General features: G+C 29.3%; 2 protein-coding genes across 2 annotated transcripts; one reads left to right on the plus strand and one right to left on the minus strand.

Moving 5' to 3' along the window:
- The first annotated feature begins 20,473 nt into the window (after positions 1-20,473).
- On the plus strand, positions 20,474-23,226 carry LOC105972071 (eukaryotic translation initiation factor 6-2). The gene is made up of 7 exons (XM_012997003.2): positions 20,474-20,806; positions 20,905-21,001; positions 21,094-21,179; positions 21,289-21,333; positions 22,172-22,302; positions 22,550-22,660; positions 22,777-23,226. The coding sequence occupies exons 1-7, from the start codon at positions 20,797-20,799 to the stop codon at positions 23,032-23,034; spliced, it is 738 nt and encodes a 245-aa protein (XP_012852457.1). The 5' UTR covers positions 20,474-20,796; the 3' UTR covers positions 23,035-23,226.
- Positions 23,227-23,517: 291 nt separating this feature from the next.
- LOC105972070 (pre-mRNA-splicing factor ISY1-like protein) lies at positions 23,518-25,979 on the minus strand. The gene is made up of 3 exons (XM_012997002.2): positions 25,378-25,979; positions 23,953-24,391; positions 23,518-23,742 (listed from the first exon to the last, which is right to left on the minus strand). The coding sequence occupies exons 1-2, from the start codon at positions 25,839-25,841 to the stop codon at positions 23,956-23,958; spliced, it is 900 nt and encodes a 299-aa protein (XP_012852456.2). The 5' UTR covers positions 25,842-25,979; the 3' UTR covers positions 23,518-23,742; positions 23,953-23,955.
- Between the last annotated feature and the right edge of the window lie 164 nt (positions 25,980-26,143).

The following is a 26,143-nucleotide window of genomic DNA, read 5'->3' on the forward strand; positions in this document are numbered from 1 at the left end:
TCTACCAGGCCATAAAGAAGATCGGCGTTTCGGGAGAAGTGCTTAAAAGATCTCGGGAGAGGTCGATCCGCCGTTTGAAGGAAGTTCAACATTGGAGGAAGTCCAAGAGTGCGGAGGAGGAATTGCTTTGATTATCAACAAGTTCGAGTCGTGTGCAAGAACGGCGTATCACATAAAGAGGGAGTCTTTAGTGTTTTATTAAGTCCTATTAATGTACACATAAATCTGAACTAGTTTTGCAAGTCCTCGTGGATGTAGGGTACGTTTGTATCCGAACCACATTAAATTGTTGTGTTCTTTATTCTGCTTTTCGTAGATTTATTACTGTGACAACACAACAATTCTGTTACGTCACCTAATGTCGTAACATGTAGTCTGTCTCAACAGATGAGTGGACTTTGATAGGCATTCAAATTCAACAATTGGTATCAGAGCGGGTCACTAGATATACTTAGTGTCTGATTTTGGGTTTTGATTTGTTTGCTTTGCTTATTGGATGACGTGTGTTCACAAGGAAGGTTGAGACGGAAGTCTGTCACGGCATTCACCCAATTCCGCTGCGTTGTAACGTGCCCCGTGATGGGACACTCTGATAGAAGACCAGACGGGTGAAGAAAAGTGGCATCTGTGTTGCAGGGGGAGTAAATCTCATCTGCAGGGGGAGTTCTTGTTAAACATGGATTCTAACCAATCTATGCCAAAGGGGGAGATTGTTGGCACGAGATTTCTATTTGTGAAGATTGAAGAAATCCGCCATACGTGGAAATTAAAGATTGGCAAAGATTTGTTTTCCATGTTTATTTTGGAATTAATTAGAGTCCTATTTTTGTAATATTGTTATTAGGACTTAGATTTATTTCCATGTATTATATTCTAGTTAGGTATCTTTTGTACTTATCTAGAATAGAAGTAGAAATCGACTAGGATTCTATTACCTAGTTAATCGATTTCTTAGGGCCCAAGTTAGGTTTAGGGTGGTGGATTTCGTGCCTATATAAGCCCCTCAACCTCATATGAGTCCCATGGAGCTTTAATAAGAAAAATCCCAGCATAAAGGCTTTGAAGGGTGCAGCCCGTGCTGCAGCCCTGTCTGCACGGCAGGTGTGGCAACATAACAGGTTTCTTCTACCAGGCCATAAAGAAGATCGGCGTTTCGGGAGAAGTGCTTAAAAGATCTCGGGAGAGGTCGATCCGCCGTTTGAAGGAAGTTCAACATTGGAGGAAGTCCAAGAGTGCGGAGGAGGAATTGCTTTGATTATCAACAAGTTCGAGTCGTGTGCAAGAACGGCGTATCACATAAAGAGGGAGTCTTTAGTGTTTTATTAAGTCCTATTAATGTACACATAAATCTGAACTAGTTTTGCAAGTCCTCGTGGATGTAGGGTACGTTTGTATCCGAACCACATTAAATTGTTGTGTTCTTTATTCTGCTTTTCGTAGATTTATTACTGTGACAACACAACAATTCTGTTACGTCGCCTAATGTCGTAACATGTAGTCTGTCTCAACAGATGAGTGGACTTTGATAGGCATTCAAATTCAACAAGCACTTTTAGAAAAAAAAAATCAATTTTCTTCTTCTTTCGACATATAAAACAAATTCAGATTTCGTTCAAAAGAGATTCGGGTAAATCGAAAATCAAAACAATTGTTATTTTTTTCAAAAAATATTTGGAATTTTTGAAATTATTTCCAAAAATTGGAATCGTATCAGAATTCAGAATTCATAATCAATATGTATTCCACTTCCGTTAAAAAAATTGAAATCCGAACTTAAAAAAATTCAGAACATTTCAGATCAGAATCAACAGAACTCGCAATCTTCTTTCCAATTTCCACCAATTAAACCAAATTTAAACGTAACCTCTAAAACTCAATAGTATCTTCGTAACGACTCTCGGATCATTGCAGATCAATGCTCGTTTATTAAGTAATACATTTTGAAATCAAAACTTCTAACATGATTTCTTCAAATCAACAAATTCAAGTAGTCTCTTTTTTAATTTTTATTTATTTATTTTATGAAATCTATAAGTATCTAAATTTTGTATAAATAAATAACTTTGTCCGAATGTGACATACACTACTTATCCCACTCAATACTCCATTCTAAGTGGACCTAAGTATTTTCATTATATTATTTGATTATTAATAAAAAAGTTATATTATTTTGAGAACTATATATATCCATAAGATCTTGTGTTAGCAAATCATGGTAGTCCCATTGATAAGCAATGTTAGGTATGGTAACAGTTGTTAATTTAAGATGTCGATGTTGACATACATATTACATACCCTTTCGATTATCGAAATTGCAAATTTGCGATTTTCGTATAATTTTCAATAAATAATTGTTACACACGAATTAATTAGCCTATTCGACTTTTTAATGTAACCAAATTTTGTTAAATATTTGCAATTAGGTTTTAAGCCCGTGATAAAAAAAACCATACCTCGAAATTCAATCAAACGTATGAAAGATAATATTTACTCCAAATTCAACCCTCAATCCTTTACAAATCAAAGGAAACTATTCGAGATTGGATATTAAGGCCTCGTTTGCTTACCTATATTAGATTAGATCGGATTAATTTCCTACTGGTTAATTAATTTATTTGTTAATAATATGTTTGGTTCTTTAGATTACATGTATTAAATTTGTTAAATTTTGTTATTTTATGTAAATTGTCTATAAACTCTTCTATTTAACAAAATTACATTATTATTTTAAGGGGTAAATTACAAACACCCCCTGAGGTATGGTCAAATTACAAAAACCCCCATCTTGTTTGGATAATTACATCTACCCCCCTCAACTATGATTTTTTCTTACACCTCCACCCTTATTGTGCCAAATTCAATATAATCATCTAGATTCCGTGAAATGTGCTCTAGTTTGTATTCGTTTTGTGTAAAAATACAGTTTTCGATGCACTACAAACTGATATACACAAGCTAAAAAACACATATTATGATCATCTTACTTCATAATGTAGAGTTTGAATGGTATAAAACGCGTACAAAAGTGATAATATTTCATATAATCTCGAAGATTTCACTAAATTTGAAGAGCTGAGGGGGTGGTTGTAATTATCCAAATAAGAGGGGTGTTTTTGTAATTTGACCATACCTCAGGGGGTGTTTGTAATTTACCCTTATTTTAAGGGTAAATTTGTAGTTTTCCGTTTTAGTCACCCCATACGAAATTAATCGCAGGGGGAGGGGTGTTACTAATTTCATGACATAGTAGCACTTAATTGTGGGCTTCAATTTTAGTAGCGGGCTTGAGTAATGTTGAATCCTACCAACCAAATATCTTACTTATAATTCCTTCTATTTAGTTAATCTAACCTAATAGTAGCAAGCAAACGAGGCCTAAAAGTATTGGAGCTCGATACGTTAAAATAACGATTCGAACGTAATGTATTTTTTATTCGGTCCGACACTAAGTATCCTTTTCTTTTAGTTGGAAAAATATTGAAATTACACATGGAGTGCTAAACTCTTTAAACCCCCTAATTAGGTTTTTAAAGCTCCAAATCATTAAGGATGAGGTTATTTTTTGAAAAAAGAGTGTGACAATAAATGAACCGATTATAGGGCATAATTAATTATTTGCCAACTGGATGTATGCATTCTTCATATGCTATATGGTTCAAATACTTGCAATAATTCCATGGTCCATATTGTCTATTTTTGACAATTGATGTTGAAGTATTAGGTTATTAGACTAATACAAAAGATTTGATTTGATTAAAGTTGGATTTTATTTAACAAACAAATGCTTTTTTTCAAAATTGATGTAGGATCGATTCACTTAGTTGCACGTACGACTAAACTTATTTAAGACATCTTATAAGTTTGTACATCTGATAAGATGTTATAGGAGCTGATAAACTCATAGATCTTATTGTAAATATTATGTTTTAAGGTAATATGGAGCTTATAAGTTAACTAACAGTAATATTATACTTTGATGTCTCATTTGGTTGCCAAGATAAGATTAGTCTGGATAAAATTAAATAATCTAATGAAACTCGATTATATTATTGGACATTCGATGATCCAATAAAAAAACATGCCTAGAAGGCAAGATAAACCATGATAATATAATATTTGCAGGTCGACCCGACAAGTTATTAGGGATACCAAACATCGAAAAAAGTCGTATTATTTAGTTAATCATGGCTAATCTCCCTAACCATTTTGGTAAATGAACAAATAAAATCTTATTTAAAAAAATGTGGAATGAAGGTGTTTTTTCAAAAATAGCTTAAAAGTACTACAACAACTCATTTATTAAAAAAAAATTAACATCTTTTGACAAAAAAATACCAAACATCTTTTATTAGCTTATAAGCTCTTTAACATCTTTCAGAATTCTCATTCTGATATTATAGATATGGCACGTAAAATGCAACATATAGAAAATTCAACAAACTTAATATTAAATTGTAGAATCTTTGTTGGGCTGATTGTGCTCAATAAACTTGAGAGTTACTATTTAAATTGTAGATCCGATTGGATTTGTTGGGCAAATAACCATTTAAATTATAAACTATGGTTTATGACATAAAATTGATATTTGTTACAAGCGTGCTGCATTATTTGTTATAAGTCTAATAGCCAATATTGATTTATTTTACGATGCAATATATATAGATATAAATTGAATAATTATGAATTAGTTGGTTACAGGCTAACGGCTAACGTATGGTTTTGACGCTGTCATAGTGAAGATTATTAATTTGCTGTCACCTGCCCAACATATCACACTCGCCAATTCATACCAACTTTCACGCGCACATTTCATTTTCGTCTTATTATCGATTTCGTAGATCCTACACTTAGTAAAATATATATCAGATGATTTTGTATTATTGACCTACGCATAATAACACGTACATTTATGTATATCTGCGCTTAGTGGATATATAGTTATTTGTACAGACCTATGGTCGAAATTACCCAGTGCTTTTCGCCGGGTGTAACTTCTCATAGAACCCTGTAGTAGTTTAGGGTTTGTCTATGAATGCAAATTAATCGAACTCTAATAAGTTGTATAAATAGATGAATGATGATAGGAAACGGTCTATGAGATGCTATACCTGGTGTAAACGTAGATTTATATAAATAAATAGGGCAAATTACGGCCATCCTTGAGGTATGACCAAATTATGAAAAAACTCCTCTTGTTTGGGTGATTACAACCACCACCTCCTTTTAAATATTTTTAGATAAAATTTATGTTATTCGGTTATTTAATGAACCAACTCGTATATTCAGTTCTTGTAAACAATATGAAATGTTGGCGCACCGAAATTTCGATTCAGTTTTACCAATTTAATATCCCTAAATTTACCTCTTAAAGGGCTTTTTGATAAGATAATACATAGTTGATTGGATAATTGTAATTATCCAAACATGAAAAGAATTTTAATAATTTGACCATAACTCAGGAGTGGCCCTAATTTATACAAATAATTATTCACTAATCACGTGTACATATATGTAAGTGTTATTATGCGAAGATTTTGGACCACAAAATTTATCAAAATAAAAGAATAATCTATATATAATATAAAAAGAGGATCTATGCCCTCAATGATTGACATGTGGCAAATGATGATGTCATTTGTCAAAATTGCTTAGTTGGAGTTCAATTGATTATGTGGATTCTTCAATTGATTAGGTGGCATTTTTATTTATGGATGTTTTTAAGTTTTTTCCTATTTTACATTTACACAATCATTTAATAATTACCACATGTATATATATTATTTCCAAAGTTAATACTTTATAAATTCGAAATAAAAAAATCTTATTTATATTTTCAGTATTTCAAAATATATTTATTCAAATAAATTCATGAAACTCAATTGTTTTACGAATATTCAAATCATTTTCATAAAAAAAATATTTTTTTAAATACTAAAATATTAAAATAAAGGAGTATGTTGTTGTTGTTGTTGTTTTTTTTTTTTTTAATTTTCAATATTTTAGAATATTCGAATATCCATTCTATTAAAAATAATAATAAAAAAAATGTTTTAGTTTTTAATTGAAGTATTTAATAAATATACACTATTTTTTTTATATAATTTTTATTATACCATATTTCAAATTAAAAATAATTATATTATTTAATAAATATGCAATGCACGGTGGATTAATTCTAAATGCAGTAGTTGGTTGTATATTTGGAAAACACTATTTAATATATAATATGGCCCGAACTATAAAATGGATTATGCATTATATTTATTAATTATTATTTCAAATAAAATATCAAATCACCAATATAAAGGAATCTTTAATATTCCAAGATTCCATCATATCATCTTTGATTGATTTAATTTATACTTTAATTCAAAATTGAATGGTAAAAAATAAAAATCGTATCTTCATATTTAATGTTTTTATATTGCAAGATTTTTTTCCACAAGTTATTATTTTTTTGGGTTGTTTCCTTTATTTGTTTGATTTGATTTCATTTACTAATATATAAATCTTTTGAATTTTTAAGTTTTCCATAGAATTAAGTTCATTTTCAATACTATATAAACCCCTCAATGTTCATTTCATTTTTTTCAACCACCATTCGATTACAAAGTGCACAATGTTCGTATTATACAGTTTCATATTACATTTTTTTTTATCATTTCTTATAAATTATTATAAGTATATATGCATAGTTTTATATTCATAATTAATTTTATATATACATATTAGTACTATTTGTATTTCTTTCTATTGGGTTTTAATTTTAATATACTTTTTTTTATTGTTTTCATGCAGTTTATTAAATAAAGTCGTGCGTACTTTATGAAGATCAAAAAAATTGTTTGCGCTCAGTCCAAACAATGTGTTCTTTGCAACGCGTATTTTGATCCTAATTTCGATCCATGTATGTCCGTCTCATGTAGGGAATCAATCAAAGTCGTTCCACGCTCTGGATCATGCATAATCTTTAACAAATTGGAATTCAATGTATTATGTTCTTCTTGATGTTCTGGTTTCATTGATATTCGTTGTTACACTTAATAAAAAAAATTAGTGTATACAATGTATCAACAAATTTTTGTTTTTAAATTCTTTGTTTAATTAATATTGTTTATTTTTTATTATCCTGTCTTTATGTTATTGTTAACATTCTTTTTTTTTTCTTTTTTTTTTTCGCATCATTATTTGTATTCTTTAATATCCGTTGTTTCGGTAAAATTCTTTTATTTTTCCTTACTTCTTTATTTTTACACTTCAAAATTATTCTTAATATTTCTGTATTTCAGACACGTTTGGTGTCCGACCTCAAAAACATATGTCGGATACTTTATGGGCCATTTTGCAGTTTTTAAAAAGTTAGAAACATGATTGAATAATAAATTTTTAAATATTATTGTTGCATCCTTATTACTTATAAATATACCCCTATATATTTTTTTAATATTTACACGTTCCCCCAAAATTTTTATATCCTCATATTAATATTATTTTAATATTGTATACTATAATTAGCCCACTTAATTCATTTTGAGCATTATATTAACTTATTTTGTCATGTATTTTACAAATAGCTTTGGGGGGAGGGGGAATCAGGGGCTCTACCCCTAAAACCCCGTAAAGTTTAGTCCAGTCTAATATTAAATCTTGGTTCCGCCACTGCCTGTGTCCGCTTTCACATGTCGCCGTTTACATGTCTGTGAAACATGAAACATAATATAAAGGTGTGATGCGTGCAAAATACCCCTAAAATTATTTATGGTGTAAAGTGTCAAAATACTAATTTTAATGGGGCAAATTGTAATTAAGCGGTAAAATAGTCGATTTTTTTCCACTTGAAATTAACAAAATATATAGTATAATAAGAGCAACTCCAACGGGGTTATTAAATGGGTTATCAAACCCCTTAACCTCCATTTGACTCCTCAATTTTAAAAACTCTCTCTTCCAATGGAGTTATTAAAATAGAGTTATATTTTGATAACTCATGGTTCGAAAAGTAAAAATACATCCCTAATAAATAGTTATCAAATATTCTCCTAAAAAATAGGAGCATGTGAAAAAAGAAAAACATCAACATAATTGAGTTTTCTTTTCTTTTTACGTAAAAATCTCAACATAATAAAATTAAATTCTCAACATAATTGAATTTTCTTTTCTTTATTCTGCGTATAAATCTCAACAGAATACAATTAAATTCTCTACGTCTCTACTGGAAAAAAATCTCAACATACTAAAATTAAATTCTCTACGTATTCAACAATTTTTTTTTTCTTTCCCTAGAGCTTCAACAAAGTTCCACGAAAAAAAATCTCTATTTCTATATAATATTTTTCTATTGAAAAGGTAAAAAAAAACTTGATTAATATTGATTTTGAAGATAGTTTACCAAAAAAATCGGTTTGTATGGTTATTTAAAATGAATTAAAAAATAAATAATGCGTATAAATAATCATAAATTTGTTTGATAATTGTTTTTTAATATTTATGTATATATAAAACTAATTATGAATATAAAACTATGCATATATACTTATAATAATTTATAAGAAATGATAAAAAAAAAATGTAATATGAAACTGTATAATACGAACATTGTGCACTTTGTAATCGAATGGTGGTAGAAAAAAATGAAATGAACATTGAGGGGTTTATATAGTATTGAAAATGAACTTAATTCTATGGAAAAATTAAAAATTCAAAAGATTTATATATTAGTAAATGAAATCAAATCAAACAAATAAAGGAAACAACCCAAAAGAAATAATAATAACTTGTGGAAAAAAATATTGCAATATAAAAACATTAAATATGAAGATACGATTTTTATTTTTACCATTCAATTTTGAATTAAAGTATAAATTAAATCAATCAAAGAAGATATGATGTAATCTTCGAATATTAAAGATTCCTTTATATTGGTGATTTGATATTTTATTTGAAATAATAATTAATAAATATAATTCATAATCCGTTTGATAGTTCGGACCATATTATATATTAAATAGTGTTTTCCAAATATACAACCAACTACTGCATTTAGAATTAATCCACCGTGCATTGCATATTTATTAAATAATATAATTATTTTTAATTTGAAATATGGTATAATAAAAATTATATAAAAAATTGTGTATATTTATTAAATACTTCAATTAAAAACTAAAACATTTTTTTATTATTACTTTTAATGGAATGGATATTCGAATATTCTAAAATATTGAAAATTAAAAAAAAAAAAACAACAACAACATATTCCTTTATTTTAATATTTTAGTATTTAAAAAAATATTTTTTTATGTAAACTATTTGAATATTCGTAAAACAATTGAGTTTCATGAATTTATTTGAATAAATATATTTTGAAATATTGAAAATATAAATAAGATTTTTTTATTTCGAATTTATAAAATATTAACTTTGGAAATAATATATATACATGTGGTAATTATTAAATGATTGTGTAAATGTAAAATAAGGAAAAACTTTAAAACATCCATAAATAAAAATGCCACCTAATCAATTGAAAATATTTTAATTTTCAATATTTTAGAATATTCGAATATCCATTCTATTAAAAATAATAATAAAAAAAATGTTTTAGTTTTTAATTGAAGTATTTAATAAATATACACTATTTTTTTTATATAATTTTTATTATACCATATTTCAAATTAAAAATAATTATATTATTTAATAAATATGCAATGCACGGTGGATTAATTCTAAATGCAGTAGTTGGTTGTATATTTGGAAAACACTATTTAATATATAATATGGCCCGAACTATAAAATGGATTATGCATTATATTTATTAATTATTATTTCAAATAAAATATCAAATCACCAATATAAAGGAATCTTTAATATTCCAAGATTCCATCATATCATCTTTGATTGATTTAATTTATACTTTAATTCAAAATTGAATGGTAAAAAATAAAAATCGTATCTTCATATTTAATGTTTTTATATTGCAAGATTTTTTTCCACAAGTTATTATTTTTTTGGGTTGTTTCCTTTATTTGTTTGATTTGATTTCATTTACTAATATATAAATCTTTTGAATTTTTAAGTTTTCCATAGAATTAAGTTCATTTTCAATACTATATAAACCCCTCAATGTTCATTTCATTTTTTTCAACCACCATTCGATTACAAAGTGCACAATGTTCGTATTATACAGTTTCATATTACATTTTTTTTTATCATTTCTTATAAATTATTATAAGTATATATGCATAGTTTTATATTCATAATTAATTTTATATATACATATTAGTACTATTTGTATTTCTTTCTATTGGGTTTTAATTTTAATATACTTTTTTTTATTGTTTTCATGCAGTTTATTAAATAAAGTCGTGCGTACTTTATGAAGATCAAAAAAATTGTTTGCGCTCAGTCCAAACAATGTGTTCTTTGCAACGCGTATTTTGATCCTAATTTCGATCCATGTATGTCCGTCTCATGTAGGGAATCAATCAAAGTCGTTCCACGCTCTGGATCATGCATAATCTTTAACAAATTGGAATTCAATGTATTATGTTCTTCTTGATGTTCTGGTTTCATTGATATTCGTTGTTACACTTAATAAAAAAAATTAGTGTATACAATGTATCAACAAATTTTTGTTTTTAAATTCTTTGTTTAATTAATATTGTTTATTTTTTATTATCCTGTCTTTATGTTATTGTTAACATTCTTTTTTTTTTCTTTTTTTTTTCGCATCATTATTTGTATTCTTTAATATCCGTTGTTTCGGTAAAATTCTTTTATTTTTCCTTACTTCTTTATTTTTTTTTATGTTTGGCAACTTCCATTAATTTTTCCTATCCTAATTTTCTTATATTTTCATTTTTATTCAAAGTTCTTTTTTTTTTGTCCCAATGTGATTCTTACCAATTTTTCTTTTGCTTTCATTTTTTCTTATATTTTTATTTTTCTTATAGTTTCATTTTTATTAACTATATTATTATTATTATATATTGTTATTTTATTTTTTCGTTGTTCATTGTTTCATTGGTTTTCTTTTTCCTTTTCTTATTTCCTTTTGCAGAATCTTACCAATTTGTGCAAATTATGTAACAATAATGGTTACGTACTGAAGAATATGGAGTATGATGTAATCAACAATATTTTTTTTGTATGAGTACTGTAACAGTCAAAAAGTTGAATATAAATTATTATGTCTTATATCAAGTTGTTATGACCAAAATATTAATTTTCGTTAGGTGCAATTTGTATTCATATTTGTGTTTTATAAACAAATTGTAAATATAAATTGCATATTTTTATAATAATATTCAAAATCTTTTAAAAATTTAAAGTCATATTGTTTTATAAATAATATTAATATATTTCATTAATGCATTATTATGTACTATATTCATCCGATTAGTAATAGGTCAATTAATCAAATGAAATATAATAAAACATATTTGAATACATTATATGAATAATATTAATTTGTACATGTCATGAAATTTATATTGGTCTTTAGTATATTGCAAATTAATTATCCGAATATAATTTTGAAAAACTTAATTTGAAATAAAATCAATTATCCGAAATTATATAGTAATTTGGATCGATCATTTTCATATATATTTTGAACCGTATCAATATGTAATGATTTTAAGACCAATACTAGCTAACTGATATTTTGATTTTTAGTTTGTTTCATTTGGATTAGAAGATTAGATTTTCCGTTTTTAACTTACCGTTTTTCGTTTCAATTACTCATTGTTATGTATGTGCTCATAACTTGCCATTTTTTGTTGTAATCAAATCACCGGAGATCATTTTCTAAAAGGAAAGTCAATGAAATTATTTAGTTGCTAATTAAACACATGTTTAACTAAATGTAATATATAACACATAATTTGATTTCTCCTAAATATAAGCAGTATATAACCGACTCATAACATAATATCCGATTTCTATGGTAATTTATTTTCTTTACTTTTTAATATGCTGACTAATCAATTATTGAGTTTATGAAATCAAATCAAACTAACCCTAAATTAATCAATTATTTTACTCCATTAATACATTTAATATTTATTTCATTAACAACATGTTATTTACTTTTTTTATTTAAAAAAAATAAGTATAAATACCCCTTTAAAACCTATTCCAACTCATTCATACTCTAACCACAGTTATTAGAATCACATCAAAAATTGGTTTGGCTCATATGCTATTTTTTTTTCCGTAGTTATATCGATTATATACTATTGTGTATGATATATAACTAATTAGTTTGTCCAATGCATTGTATTTATTGTAAATTGTTGGTGTTAGCGATTTTCAATATATTTGATACTAAATTATAATTTAATATATGTTTGTTATTTATTTTTTATTTTTTTAGATACATGGCTAATGTCATGTGTGTAATATGTGGCAACATCAATAAAAGAGAAGCAATATTATTTACGTTGAAGAAGAATTGGACGTGGTTAAGGTTGATGTTGATAACTCTAAGTTGGGATTTAAAAAAAAAATCTTAAATCTAATGATATATGTCAAATAGTAAAAACACATTATTTATTTATTGTTTGTATTATAGTCATTTCAAATATTATGCTTTTTTTATTTAACTTTTATTTATATCATATAAATAAAGAATTTGTCCATGCGGATGACTATTTTTTGTAAAAAAAAAAAAATAGAATTGGAGTGTATAGGTCGAAGTCCCTATAGTGTGGTTATTTGTTCAAGGAAAAATAGCTCGGGTTTGAAGATGGTGGTCAATGAAGGCTGGACAGATTTTTGCGAATTATATATAATATGTTCTGACAATACATATTCTTTTTGTTTTCACCCCTACAAAGTAGTATTATTCAAGTAATACAGGTAAAAGTAAAAAAGATGTAATTCATGTATTTGGTGTTTTATATAAAATATTTAGTTAATTGTTTTCGTATAGTTACATAAATTTTATACGTTTTGTCAATCTTCATTTGATTCATGTATTTCGCTTATTCGGTGTTATACATCAAAGATAGTGATTGTGATTTTGTGTCAATTTAGTTACATAAATTTTATACGTTTTTGTCAATCCACTATTGTTCGTTATTTTTAACTTTGAAATTAATTTCTAGAAATGTATCCACTATTTCTTCATGATTCATTTTGTATATGATTTCTAAAAAAGATATCTTTTAATTCATCAAATTTTCTTTCTTTAAATTATTAAGGAGTTTGTAATAATTTTAAGGTTCTTTTTCCCTTTTTGGTTTTGCACGATCATGTACACATGTACACATTGATAATTTCTTCTTAATATGATTTTAAATATATGTACGAAATTTTTAGATAAATACGTAAAAGTAACTTTTTTTTATTATTACTTTAATACACGAATCAATATTTTCAATATTTTTTTTCTTAATTTACTTAGGATATTTTAATTTGATTGTTTTTTTTAATAATTATTTCAATGTTTCAATATAATTGTTTGTCGGTCCCGACTCGGGGACAACGTGCTAAATTAATAATTTGCTAAATTTATAAGATAATACACATTCGAAAATTTTAAGAAGCCCATATAATATATAAATTAATAATGCACAAAAATAATTCTTAAATTACATGGTACAATGCATATTTTATAGATCTATGAAGCCTTAATAGAATATAAATTAATTCTCGCTTTGAATCTTGCAGAAGTTCACATTACCATCAATCTCATCCCTCATTTTTCTTAACATGGTTAGAACTTTCGGTATAGTTTTCTCATAACTCAACATAAATCGTTCTATACCATTAGTGTTTTAAGAGCTTCCATTCGTGAAACAGGCTCTATAGTGCATTGAACGAATGGTACAATGAATAATATACACGTAAAAAATAAAAATAAAAAGTATTTATTGAAAATAATAATAAAAGTAATTTCATAAATTAATAAGTTATTAATTAATGTATAAATTAATAATTATTAATTTATCGATAAGTTAATATTTCGCTAAATTAATGAAATTTTGATGGTCCCAACTGTATTAATTTATAGAGGTTTAACTGTATTACTATTAGAATTAGTATCATTATTACTATCAGTATTGGTATATGTATGCGTACGAGTACCAGTATCAGTATCAGTATCAGTATCGGTATCAGTATCAGTATCAGTATCAATATTAGTAATAGTGTTAGTACGAGTATTAGTATCACGGTTAGTATTAGTAGTACTATTAATATTAGTATTAGTATTAGTATTAATATTAGTATTAGTATTAGTATTAGTATTAGTATTAGTATTAGTATTAGTATTAGTATTAGTATTAGTATTAGTATTAGTATTAGTATTAGTATTAGTATTAGTATTAGTATTTGTATTAGTATTAGTATTAGTATTAGTATTAGTATTAGTATTAGTATTAGTATTAGTATTAGTATTAGTATTAGTATTATTATTAGCATTAGCATTAACATTAGCATTAGCATTAGTTTTAGTATTAGTATTAGTATTAGTATTAGAATTAGTATTAGTATTAGTATTAGTAATAGTATTAGTAATAGTATTAGTAATAGTATTAGTATTAATATTAGTATTAGTATTAGTATTAGTTTTAGTATTAGTATTAGTATCAATATCAGTAATAGTATTAGTATTAGTATTAGTATTAGTATTAGTATTAGTATTAGTATCAATATCAATATCGATAGTGATATCGGTGTCGGTATCAATATCAGTATCGATATCGGTTTTGGTATCGATATCAGTATTGGTATCAGTATCGGTATTGGTATCGGTATCGATATCGGTATAAGTATCAATATCAATATGAATATCAATATTAATATCAAGATCAGTATCGGTATCAGTATCAATTTCATTATTTGTAGCAATATCAGTATGTGTATCAATATCATCAATATTAGTATTGGTATTAGTATTACCATTTCCATTACTATTCCTGCTACATTTTTTTTCCGATCGCTTTAAATTTAAATCTTCAATAATTTTAATTAATTGGCTTTTCAAATTAATTCATTTTGATATTCGAATTGATTCCCGTGCATCGCACGGGTAAAGTATTAGGATTCATATTGGTATTAATATCAGTAGTCGTATTAGTGTGTCAGTATCAGTGTCAATATCAATAGCAATATCAATATTAGTATCGGTATCAGCATGAGCATTAACATTAGCATTAGTATTAATTATTAGTATTAGTATTAGTATTAGTATTAGTATTAGTATTAGTATTAGTATTAGTATTAGTATTAGTATTAGTAGTATCAGTATCAGTATCGGTATCAACATTAGTGTATATTAGTATTAGTAGTAGTAGTAGTTTTAGTATTAGTATCAATATATTTGTTTGTGTCCGTATTAATATTTGTATCAGTATCAGTATCGGTATCAACATTAGTGTATATTAGTATTAGTATTAGTAGTGGTTTCAGTATTAGTATCAGTATCAATATTAGTATTAGTATTAGTAGTGGTATCAGTATGACTATCAGTATCAGTATTAGTATTAGTATTAGTAGTGCTATCACTATGACTATCAGTATCGATATCATTATATGTATCAACATTAGCATTGACATTAGTAGTTGTGTATTTGTATAATGGTATTAGTATTAGTATTAGTATTAGTAATTTTGTATTAGTGTATTAGTATTAGTATTAGTAATTTTGTATTAGTGTATTAGTATTATTATTAGGATTATCATTAGCATTAGAAGTATTAGTTTTAGTATTAGTAATAGTATTTGCATTAATATTAGTATTGATATTAGTATTAGTATTAGTATTAGTATTAGTATTAGTATTAGTATTAGTATTAGTATTAGTATTAGTATTAGTATTAGTATTAGTATTAGTATTAGTTATTGGTATTAGTATTGGTATTAGTATTAGTTATTGGTATTAGTATTAGTATTAGTATTAGTATTAGTATTAGTATTAGTATTAGTATTAGTATTAGTATTAATATTAGTATTAGTATTAGTATTAGTATTAGTATTATATTAGTATTAGTATTAGAATTAACATTAGTATTAGTATTAGTATTAGTATTCGTATTCGTATTAGTATTAGTATTAGTAGTAGTATTAGTATTAGAATTAACATTAATATTAGTATTAGTATTAATATCCGTATTCGTATTAGTATTAGTAGTAGTATTAGTAGAAGTATTAGTAGTAGTATTAGTATTAGTATTAGAATTAGATTGAATATGAGTAGTATTAGTATTAGTATTAGTATTAGTATTAGTATTAGTATTAGTATTGGTATTAGTATTGGTATTAGTATTAGTATGGGTATTAGTATTAGTGTTAATATTTGTATTTATATTTATTTAGGTTTTGGTATTAATATTTGTATTAGTATCGGTACTTTTTATTTCATTGATTTTTTGGATTAATTCATCTTGATTTTGAATTGATCCCCGTGCATCGCACGGGTGAACTACTAGTAATAATAATAATAAAAAAGGGAATTATGGCTGCATTAACTTCATCTCCACCACCACCCCCTCCTATAAATAAATGGCCCCCTCTCTAATTGATTTCACAGCTCACTTCAAAGACACAACAAATTCTTCATTCGTGTACTCTCAAACAGAAAAAAAGAAACACCTGTATTTTTCGTATTGGCATTTCGTCGAACACATAATGGGGAGCAGATTCATGCTTGCTTTCTTCACACTGTCTTCATTGTTCTTCATCCTCCACGCACGGGCCCACAAATCGGAGCCCGGCCCGCTAAATTTGATCTCCCGGAGTCTGGTCCAAAGCATAGCGGATCCACCATCGGAAAAGGAGGCGCCTTTATCAGCAGGAACAGCCGGCGGCGGCGGCGAGGAGAGAGAAGCTGATCAGGCGGAAGCTCCGGCGGAGTTGGAGAGCAGAAAAATGGGGGGCCACCACTCGCCGGACAAATCAGTGGCGGGCGGCGGAGTTATTATTGGTGGGCTCGTCACCGCCATTTTCGCGGCTGTTTATTGCTACATTAGGGTAACAAGAAAGAGGTCACCGGAAAGTTTGACATGAAATAGTTTCTTGATTTTGCAGTGTGTGTGAATATAGATTAGGATCTTATACTACTTTATTTTATTGGAGTTAGATTCTTTATTTTTTCTACTTTTGAGATAGTTGTTATAAAAATTTATACAAAATTGGATTTTAATTTTTATTTTTATTTTTATTTTTATTTAATTTTTGGGTTAAATGATTCGATTTCACGTATTTCGATTTTCTATGCGATATGGCGTTGCCACTCGTTGTGACAACTTTTGTTACAACATAACACGATTATACAAGAAAAAGTTGTCGTTTTCGGTCGAAATTTACGCTAATCGCTAGAGCTAAAGTTTAAGGGAAGTTTTGAGTAACATTTTTCAAAATTTGAGATCTAATTGTAATTACACATAATTTGGGGGTAGTGCAATTAATCAAATGGCAACGGTTATTTCATCATTTACTCCAATTTATATTTGATCTAACTACCATTTATGAAAGGCTGCACCTATTTGCAATCTTAAAATTTCTAAGCGCAATACCTTACTTTATGCAATATCAAAATATGAATAAATTTACTAAGAGCAAGACTGGAAATTACAAATATAACCCCAATATTAATTTTAATATTATTAATTCAAAAAATGCCTAATTGCTATTGCAAGACCAAAAAAATAAAAATGAAAAATGACCATTCTTCTTCACCAACAAAACCCAACATCTTCTTCTTCACAAAAAAACTCTTTCATATTCTCCAAAAACCCTCATCAAACAAAACCCTCAAATTTTACTGAAACTTGAAAAGAACGACATTATGGACACACGAAACATTAATATGGATGATTCTAAGGTCGAAGAACACAATGAGATAAGAAATGTTGTACTTTATTTAGCTTTGTGATCGTTTTCTCATTTTTCGAAAATAATTTCGCGTACACAAAAATTTGACGTTTACAGGTCGATATTTAGCAATAAAAACGACATTACAACGTCGATTTTCTCAGTTTCTGAAAAATCGACGCCAACATGTCGTTTTAATTGCTAAAAATCGACACACTGATGTCGAATTTTGAACAAATATCGACATACAAATGTCGAAAAAAATGCAAATAATCGACAACAACTTATTGTCGAAATTTAGTGAAAATTTTGACACCACTGTGTCGAAATTTTACAAAAAAATCGACAAGTACAAGTCGATATTTTTAAAACCACAATTCCTTCAACAATGGTGGTGGAATCTAACCCTAAAATCATCCCATATGTTCTAAATGGACTTGTGGCGACTGTCGACTGCAACGGCGACGGCGGTGGTGGTCGACTTCATCGGCGATGGCACGACGGCGATCTACAAATGGTTCTCTGCTTCCATCCTTCCCGTTCTTCAATTGTGTTGGGTTTCTTTTTTTTTTTTTTTTTTTTTTTAATTTGGTCTTGCAAAAGTAATTAGTGTAATTATGTTTTATTTTGTTTATATTTTACTAAGGTCATTATAGTCTTTTTACACTTAATTTGGTATAAATTTTTATTTGGTCTTGCCCTAAATAAATTTTGGATTGCATATAGTCGCTGCCTTTATAAAATGCACCTCAACATTGTTTGCCAAGTTTTATAGTTCATTATTTCTTTCTCATTCCGTAATACTATACCAAAAATTCGGTACTTTAAAAATTTGTATCTTTTATCGAAATGAACCTAATTTATAGTTAATTAATTTTATTTTTCATTTGGGTACCAATAAAACCGAAAATATATTTTAATATTTTAAAAAATTAAAACAAATATATTGAAACTAATTAATTCTTGAATTTGACATTCAAATTTAAATAATCGACCTTAAACATAAAAAGGAGTGATTTTCAATAGAGGCTAAATAAGAGGAAAAAATATGAATCGAAAAGTATTTTATAATTTGTTATAACCTTAAATAATTTAAAATAAAATAAAAAAATAAAAAAATTCAGTATTTGGTACTGTACGACATTCCATGCATCAATACCGCATAACGTACCGAATACCGAAATTTAAAAAAAAAATCACGGAACACCTAACCAAATTTTCGATTCAATGCGGTCGGTTTACCGCCGAGTGAACACTCTTAGATCTTAGTGTTCAAAATAAATTACTATGGACTGAAACACAAGTAAACTATACTAAAGGTATTTAGTTGCAAAAACCCAAAATCCAAACCCTGAAAACTTATTTTCTCGATTAAAATAGGGCAATCTGTTATATGTCCCTCAATATTATAATTTATGTGTATGAATTCAAATCAAAATCTCCATATTTTAATAAATTAATAATATTTATTGTGTCAAAAATACCCTTAGTCAAATCAAATCAAATCCCCTCAAAACCTCTTTATCAAAACAAATTCTCAAACATCTTTCTTGCAAATATTAACATAAAAATTAAATAAATTTGTCAAAAAAAATATACTATTTATTGTACAAACTCATACTCTAAAAACGGAACCGCCGCCGCGCCACCGTCTATCGTGAACTGCAAATAGCAAACTGACGCATCTGATTCCGTGAACTGAAAATTAGAATTTGTATTATTGAGTTGCAAACAACAAAATAACAATGATTCCGCCAAATGCAAACAACAAACTGAAAAGAAAAAAAAATCCACAATTTGCAATATTGTATTGCAAACAAAAGACTACATATGATTTCGCCAAATACAAACAATAAATTGAGAAAAAAATCAAAACGAGAAAACAATATGTAACATGAAATTGCATAATACAAAATGAAAAAAACTAAAGAAAAAAAAAACGAGGTACTCACCCCAAATCCCTTGTAGCCAGCCCTAACTCCGTCACAAACTCTAGAACTGCGCCGCCGTAATGAACCCAATCAATTGAGTGCAACCAGTTATAGCCCTCGGCGAGGATGGTAGGGACCAAGGCGGAGATATTGTGGGGACGAAGCGAAAGGTGGATTATGAACGCCGGTGAAGAGGTGCATCAAAATCTGATGGATCGATTACTGTAGAACCACTAACTAAGACCGGGGCGAGAATCTCCAAAATTACCTTCCATCGTAACAATTGGAGAATTATAAATTAAATACAAACCGCAAATAAGGTCTCTAAAATAGCAAACGATTTTTTCAAACAAAGAACAAGAAACATGTCCCACAACAAAAAAATAAACGAAAAATATTTGGTTAGAGTTTGTTGAAGGATTTAGCTATGGCAGGATTCAAAATGAAAGAGAAAAAAATGGAATTGAGTAAGAAAAGAGAGAAAGAAATTGATCATAATTTTTTTTCGAATAGATGTTTATTGGAAAAAAAAACTGAAAGGAAGAGAGAGACACAATAGTTAAAAGAAGGAGAGAGAAATGAGATTCATTATAGATATAGAGGAGAGAGATATGAGATTTACTTTTTTTTTTAATTAAAAGTGTTTTTGTCTATGTACTAATTATTTTATTTTATTTATATTATTTTATTTTATAAAGGACTTAGACTTATATTCCTATAACAATTAGGATTTCCACTTATAAAAGGACTTAGAGTTATATTCGTATAACAATTAGCATTCCCACCTATATAAGTCCAGAATAAGGAGTATCTAATCGATTTGCGCTAAAATAAAATTAAAGAATTAGAAAAGGAATAATTTATCCTCTGAGTACCGACTCAAAACCCCCAAACCTAAACCTAATTTTTCTGATACAATTTTCATCCGTCGCCTCAAAGCACTCTTTCGCACATCCGCCGCTTAATTCCTCCGCCGTTCCTTCACACCCGCCGCTTCATTCTTATTAAATTTCAGTTTTTCTTCTTCCTTTTTCTCCTTTCACAAATGGCAACAAGTACGTATTTTTTTTAAAATTAAATTACTGTATTCAATTTAATTCAATTAATTAGGGTTTACAAAGCTGTAATTTTTGATTTAAATTTCTTCTCGCAGGATTGCAGTACGAGAACAATAGCGAGATTGGGGTTTTCTCCAAGCTTACGAATGCGTATTGCCTTGTTGCAATTGGTGGTTCTGAAAACTTTTACAGGTATTTAATTTTTCAGTGGCAGTTGTGTAATTAACGTGTATTTGTTTTGGTTTAATCTTAGTTTTTATTAAGAATTAATTTTTTGGTGGCAGCACGTTTGAGGCTGAGTTGGCCGATGTAATTCCGGTCGTTAAAACTTCCATTGCCGGCACTAGAATCATCGGACGCCTCTGCGCTGGTGAGAGTTCTGTTTTTATTTATTATTTATTTTTTATTATATATACAGTCTGTGATTTGCTACTGGCTTGAATATTCAATCATCTGAGAGAATGAATACTTTTTGGCAGGAAATAAAAATGGGTTGCTGTTGCCTCACAATACTACTGATCAAGGTGACCCCACTATTCATATAACTTGTTATATGCATGTATTGTATATGTCATATGTCTCAGTTTTGTGCTTCGTAAATGCTTATGAAATTCCGCCAACGTTTATTTATCAAGTGCAATTAATTTATTGTATGTAAGAAGTTTTTATTTCTCACTTTGAATTCCAACTTCTAGTGGAAGTATAGTTTGCTAATGGAGAAGACTTATTGGAACTTTTGCGATTACATACATAGCTAACGTTGCTTTAAAACATTGCACTGGATATAAGAGTGTAAGAGCCGAGAAGATTACCATGTTACCTTAAATTGATAGTTGATAAAATCGCTCTGATCAATCTTGTAGATAAATCAAAATAGTATTGTCAGTTTATTTCCAACATGTCCCGAAACTATGAGATCTTAAAAAAAAAAAAAAAAAAAAAAAAAATCGGTGATTATAAGCCACAGTGCTCGTTGCTATTGAGTTGCTTGTCTAACAAGAATAATACTTAGCATGGTGGTTCAAGTTTGCGAACTTGTCGGCATATATGATGTTGATACGACTCTTTGGAATTTCAATGCGTTTTTATGATGGCCACTTCACTTTGTTTACTACACTCTTGTCTTGTAAAATCTTTATATGTTGCACTCTAACTCGTTAACCCGAAACCCGAAAACCTGAAAAACTGAAACAGGAAACCCGAAACCCTTACTATGGCAGTTAATAGGCACTGATACATCTGATTATCCTCTGGCGGAGGCTGAGACCATTTATATATGAATACTGTATTTGTTTGTACGATATTTTGTTGATTTTCTGGTTTCGTAGACCTAATGTTGATATCTGTATTTTGCTATTTTAGAGCTTCAACACTTGAGGAACAGTCTACCAGATTCAGTGGTTGTTCAGCGCATTGATGAAAGATTATCTGCCCTAGGGAACTGCATTGCTTGCAATGACCATGTCGCTCTTACACATCCCGATCTTGACAGGGTAAATATCCAGATACATTTCAACTATCTATCGTAATTTACAGTTGACACTTTTGCTTTGGTAAAGTTGTTAATGTCGAGTGTTTGGTAAATAGTTGGGAAAATGTTGTATTTTATGTCTGGACAACTTTATTCAGTTTCATGTTTGTGCAGATGTCTGAATTTCTCAGAAAACGTACGATTAAAATTCATTCTTGAAATACATTTGGTTATTTGTGTGGGTTACTAATGCTCGGTATTTTGTTCAGGAAACTGAGGAAATGATTGCTGATGTTCTAGGCGTTGAAGTTTTCCGACAAACTGTTGCCGGCAATATACTTGTGGGGAGTTACTGTGCACTTTCAAATAGAGGTGGCTTGGTAAGATTTTATTGTAAACTTTCGAACAATTTATTATTTTTCTCTCGACAAAGTTTATAAATATAATAGAAAACTTGTCATTGAATAATTTAATTAAAGTTTGTTTTGTGGGGCAGGTCCATCCTCATACATCAATCGAGGATCTAGATGAACTCTCGACACTTCTTCAAGTCCCTTTGGTGGCTGGCACAGTGAACCGTGGTAGTGAAGTGATAGCTGCTGGTCTGACGGTCAATGATTGGACAGCATTCTGTGGTTCAGACACGACTGCGACTGAGTTGTCTGTCCTCGAGAGTGTTTTCAAGTTGAGAGAAGCTCAACCGAGTGCTATTGTTGATGAGATGAGAAAATCATTGATCGACACCTATGTTTGAATTACCCTTTTGAACTTTGGATAAACCTTTCTCCTTTTCAATGTGTAGATGAAGCTACTACGATTCCTTCCGGGCTTGAGCTTTATTTTGTGGAAAGACTTTTTTTTTTGTCCTTGTTAAATTTTGTTACTCCATTATGTAAGCTTCGTAACTGTTGGATTAAAAGTATCATCTTGTTTTCTGTTCGTTTCAGTCACTTTGCGGCGGTGTTTATTCGTTAATGAATTGCTCTACTTGGGTGACATGTATTATTCGCACAATATCTTGTTATCCGTGAAAAATCTGTTCTTGATCTGTTTATCCTTGAAAGTCTAATTAGTTCGAAGTATTAAGTTCAAATAACAATCACAATTTGTTTTTTTAATATTTATTTTTAAAACACATTAAAATATTTATTCGAATCACAAAGTAATAGCAACGTGGGTAGTTTTTGCACTTAAGATTTGATAATAAGAGAGGTTAGCCCTTTTACGATCATGTCGATTCATTCAAGGCAACGCGATAATCGCATTTCCTTTTTCTTTTTTTAATTTTCTTTTCCGACTGAACTAATACTCATATTTCAAAGTTTAAAAATATTACAAAAGCCTGTCAGCAAAGGTTAATAGTTCTTAAACGAATTCTTAGAAAAGCTAAGAGAGGAGCAGAGCAAACTCTCGCCCCCTTGGATTCCGACTCCACGTCAACTATTTAGGGTCTCCAAGTTGCCTGATTCATAAAAAAATATGATATAAATATCACGAACGACAAACTACAACAAGCATTTATCGTTAATAAAACAAACATAATTTATATTAATCAAATGGTTTCCAAGCCAATTACGTACACCTTTAATCCAAAAATAAACACTAACAGAACAACACAAAAACATGGTTCAACTACGTGCAGAGCATATCTAAAGGAGGAAATGAAACATACCATCTAACGCTGAATATTAAGCATGGCTTTTGCTTCAGTTTGCTCCTCCAACAAATTATCGCTCGCATACTTGCTCAACATTTCCTGCTTCTTCTTCTCCAATACCATCTTTTTAATCAACTCCTCATCAGGCAGTGGCACATGTGCAATAAATTCGTTTTCCATTTCCTCCTCTTTCTCTCTCTCGATTCTCCGTTCTTCCTCCACCACATCCTCTTCTCCCTCGAACAAAATCTTAGACACAGCACCTGCTTCTGCCACGTCACAGCTCATTACAGCCCTCTTGGCTTCCTTCTTTATCTTCTCCATCTCCATCCAATCTGCCAGCGCTGCAGCCCTCATTTCCTTCTCCGCTTTTCCTTCTAGTCCCTGTAATACACCATCCTCATCGTCCCTATAGCCATAATAACTTGAATCGATTCTTTTGTATATGTCATACCTACAAACAATAGACATAAACTACATCAGAACAAACCAGTACATAAAAGTAAACAAATTACCAAGGGATTCATTAGACCCTTCTAACCAACTAATCACCAATTGAAAAAGACAATATCTTTGACTAACAGTGAATGAAACTATCTCAAACTAAACATGAACTAATCACCAATTGAACAAGACAATATCTTGGACAAATAATGACAGAAACTATCTCAAACTAAACAAGAACTACAAAGCATACTTGAGTCATAAAACCTAAATACTAAATCTACCAACATTCAGACAAAGTATTCGAAATTAATAACTTCTATCGATTCTTCTGTATTATATCATACCTACAAACAATTGGCAAAAACTACACAAGGATAAGGCATTCATTAGCCCCTCTAACCAACTCATCAAGAAATCCACTTAAGAAACCAATAATTTCTGTTGATAATGGGTTTTTAGCGAAAACAAATTCTGTTCAGATTCCTGGTAATCAGTATCCAGAAGAATAATACCATGAATTTGAATTCTTCGCAAACTTCTATATGACATTTTTTATCGAAGTTGTTTTTAGGATTGAAGCTGAAGGTTTTTCGTAAATTGCTTTCCGATTTAATCCGTTGATGAAAGGATCATACCTTTCGAGTAACTATTCTCTTGAAGAATTATCTTTACACCACATTCTTTCCTACTAAATCATGTCTAAGATATACAATTCAAACAGTAACTAAATCACCAAATATCTTCGACTAACAACGACCTGAAGATATCTCAAACTAAACAATAACTACATTGCATACTTTAGTCATAACAAAACCTCAAATAATAAATCTACACCAACATTCAGTCAGACCAGTCAGATAAATTAAGAACGTAACCCCATACAAAAGCAAGCATCACTACAATACCTCCCAAATCGCATTCCATAATAAAATGTATAAGAAATAATAAACATAGCATTGCATCAACTACAATAAGACTAGTAAAAAAAAATACCTGGTGCGCCTCTTACGCAATTCCGGAGGTTTCTCGAACAACTCCCTAACACCGGGCAGCTTCTTCGCCGCCCCGAAGTACCTATACCCGGGGCCCCTTCCGCCGGGGTTGGGAACATCGATAATGTTACCATCCAAATCAGTCATCTTGGCTGAATGCCTTGTATAATTCGGCCCTCCTAGCTCGACGATTCGCCGCTCCCAATGGACCTTCTCTCGAATCAGCTTGTTGATCTCGTCGTTCAAGTCCCTCAGGCGGTGTTCTCCGAGGCCTTCGTTCTGGATTTCGGCGACTTTCCGGCCAATTTCGCGGAGTATTTGCTGCCGCCACCTGTCCGCCTCCGCCAAGTCGCGGCACTCGGAGGCGAGGTAGGGGCGCCGCTCCTTGGGCTTCTTCTTCTCCTCCTCTTTCATGGTGATGAAACGATTCAGCATCGACTGCGCTTTCTCCTCGTTACGAGCCATGGCGGAACAATTGCAGTGAGAATTAGGGTTTCTGTCAACTGAGGGTTTGTAGATTCCGAAGAAGAGAGGTGATGAAGGAACTAGGGCGCGGGGAAGGGGAATAAATTAGGGCTGATAAATGGAAGGAAATTAAAATTAAAATTAAAAATAAATAAATAATTCGAAGGAAAAACAATATTTAAGTGAAAAAAATACAATTACAATAGAACCTCGATAAATTAATAATCTCGATTAAATAATAGTTTATCTCGGTCCTGATTCGGTTAAAATATGTTAAATTATTAATTCGATAATTTAATAAT

The sequence above is a fragment of the Erythranthe guttata genome, chromosome 13 (genome assembly GCF_056151865.1).
Source record: "Erythranthe guttata isolate IM_541 chromosome 13, IM_541, whole genome shotgun sequence".
Classification (NCBI taxonomy): domain Eukaryota; kingdom Viridiplantae; phylum Streptophyta; class Magnoliopsida; order Lamiales; family Phrymaceae; genus Erythranthe; species Erythranthe guttata.

Coding starts and splice junctions, on each gene's coding strand:
- LOC105972071 (XM_012997003.2), top strand. Junction 21,002..21,093: donor GGTTCTGAAAACTTTTACAG/GTATTTAATTTT, acceptor TTTTGGTGGCAG/CACGTTTGAGGCTGAGTTGG. Junction 22,303..22,549: donor CACATCCCGATCTTGACAGG/GTAAATATCCAG, acceptor TATTTTGTTCAG/GAAACTGAGGAAATGATTGC.
- LOC105972070 (XM_012997002.2), bottom strand. CDS start 25,841: ATGGCTCGTAACGAGGAGAAAGCGCAGTCGATGCTGAATCGTTTCATC. Junction 24,392..25,377: donor TTGCGTAAGAGGCGCACCAG/GTATTTTTTTTT, acceptor TATTGTTTGTAG/GTATGACATATACAAAAGAA.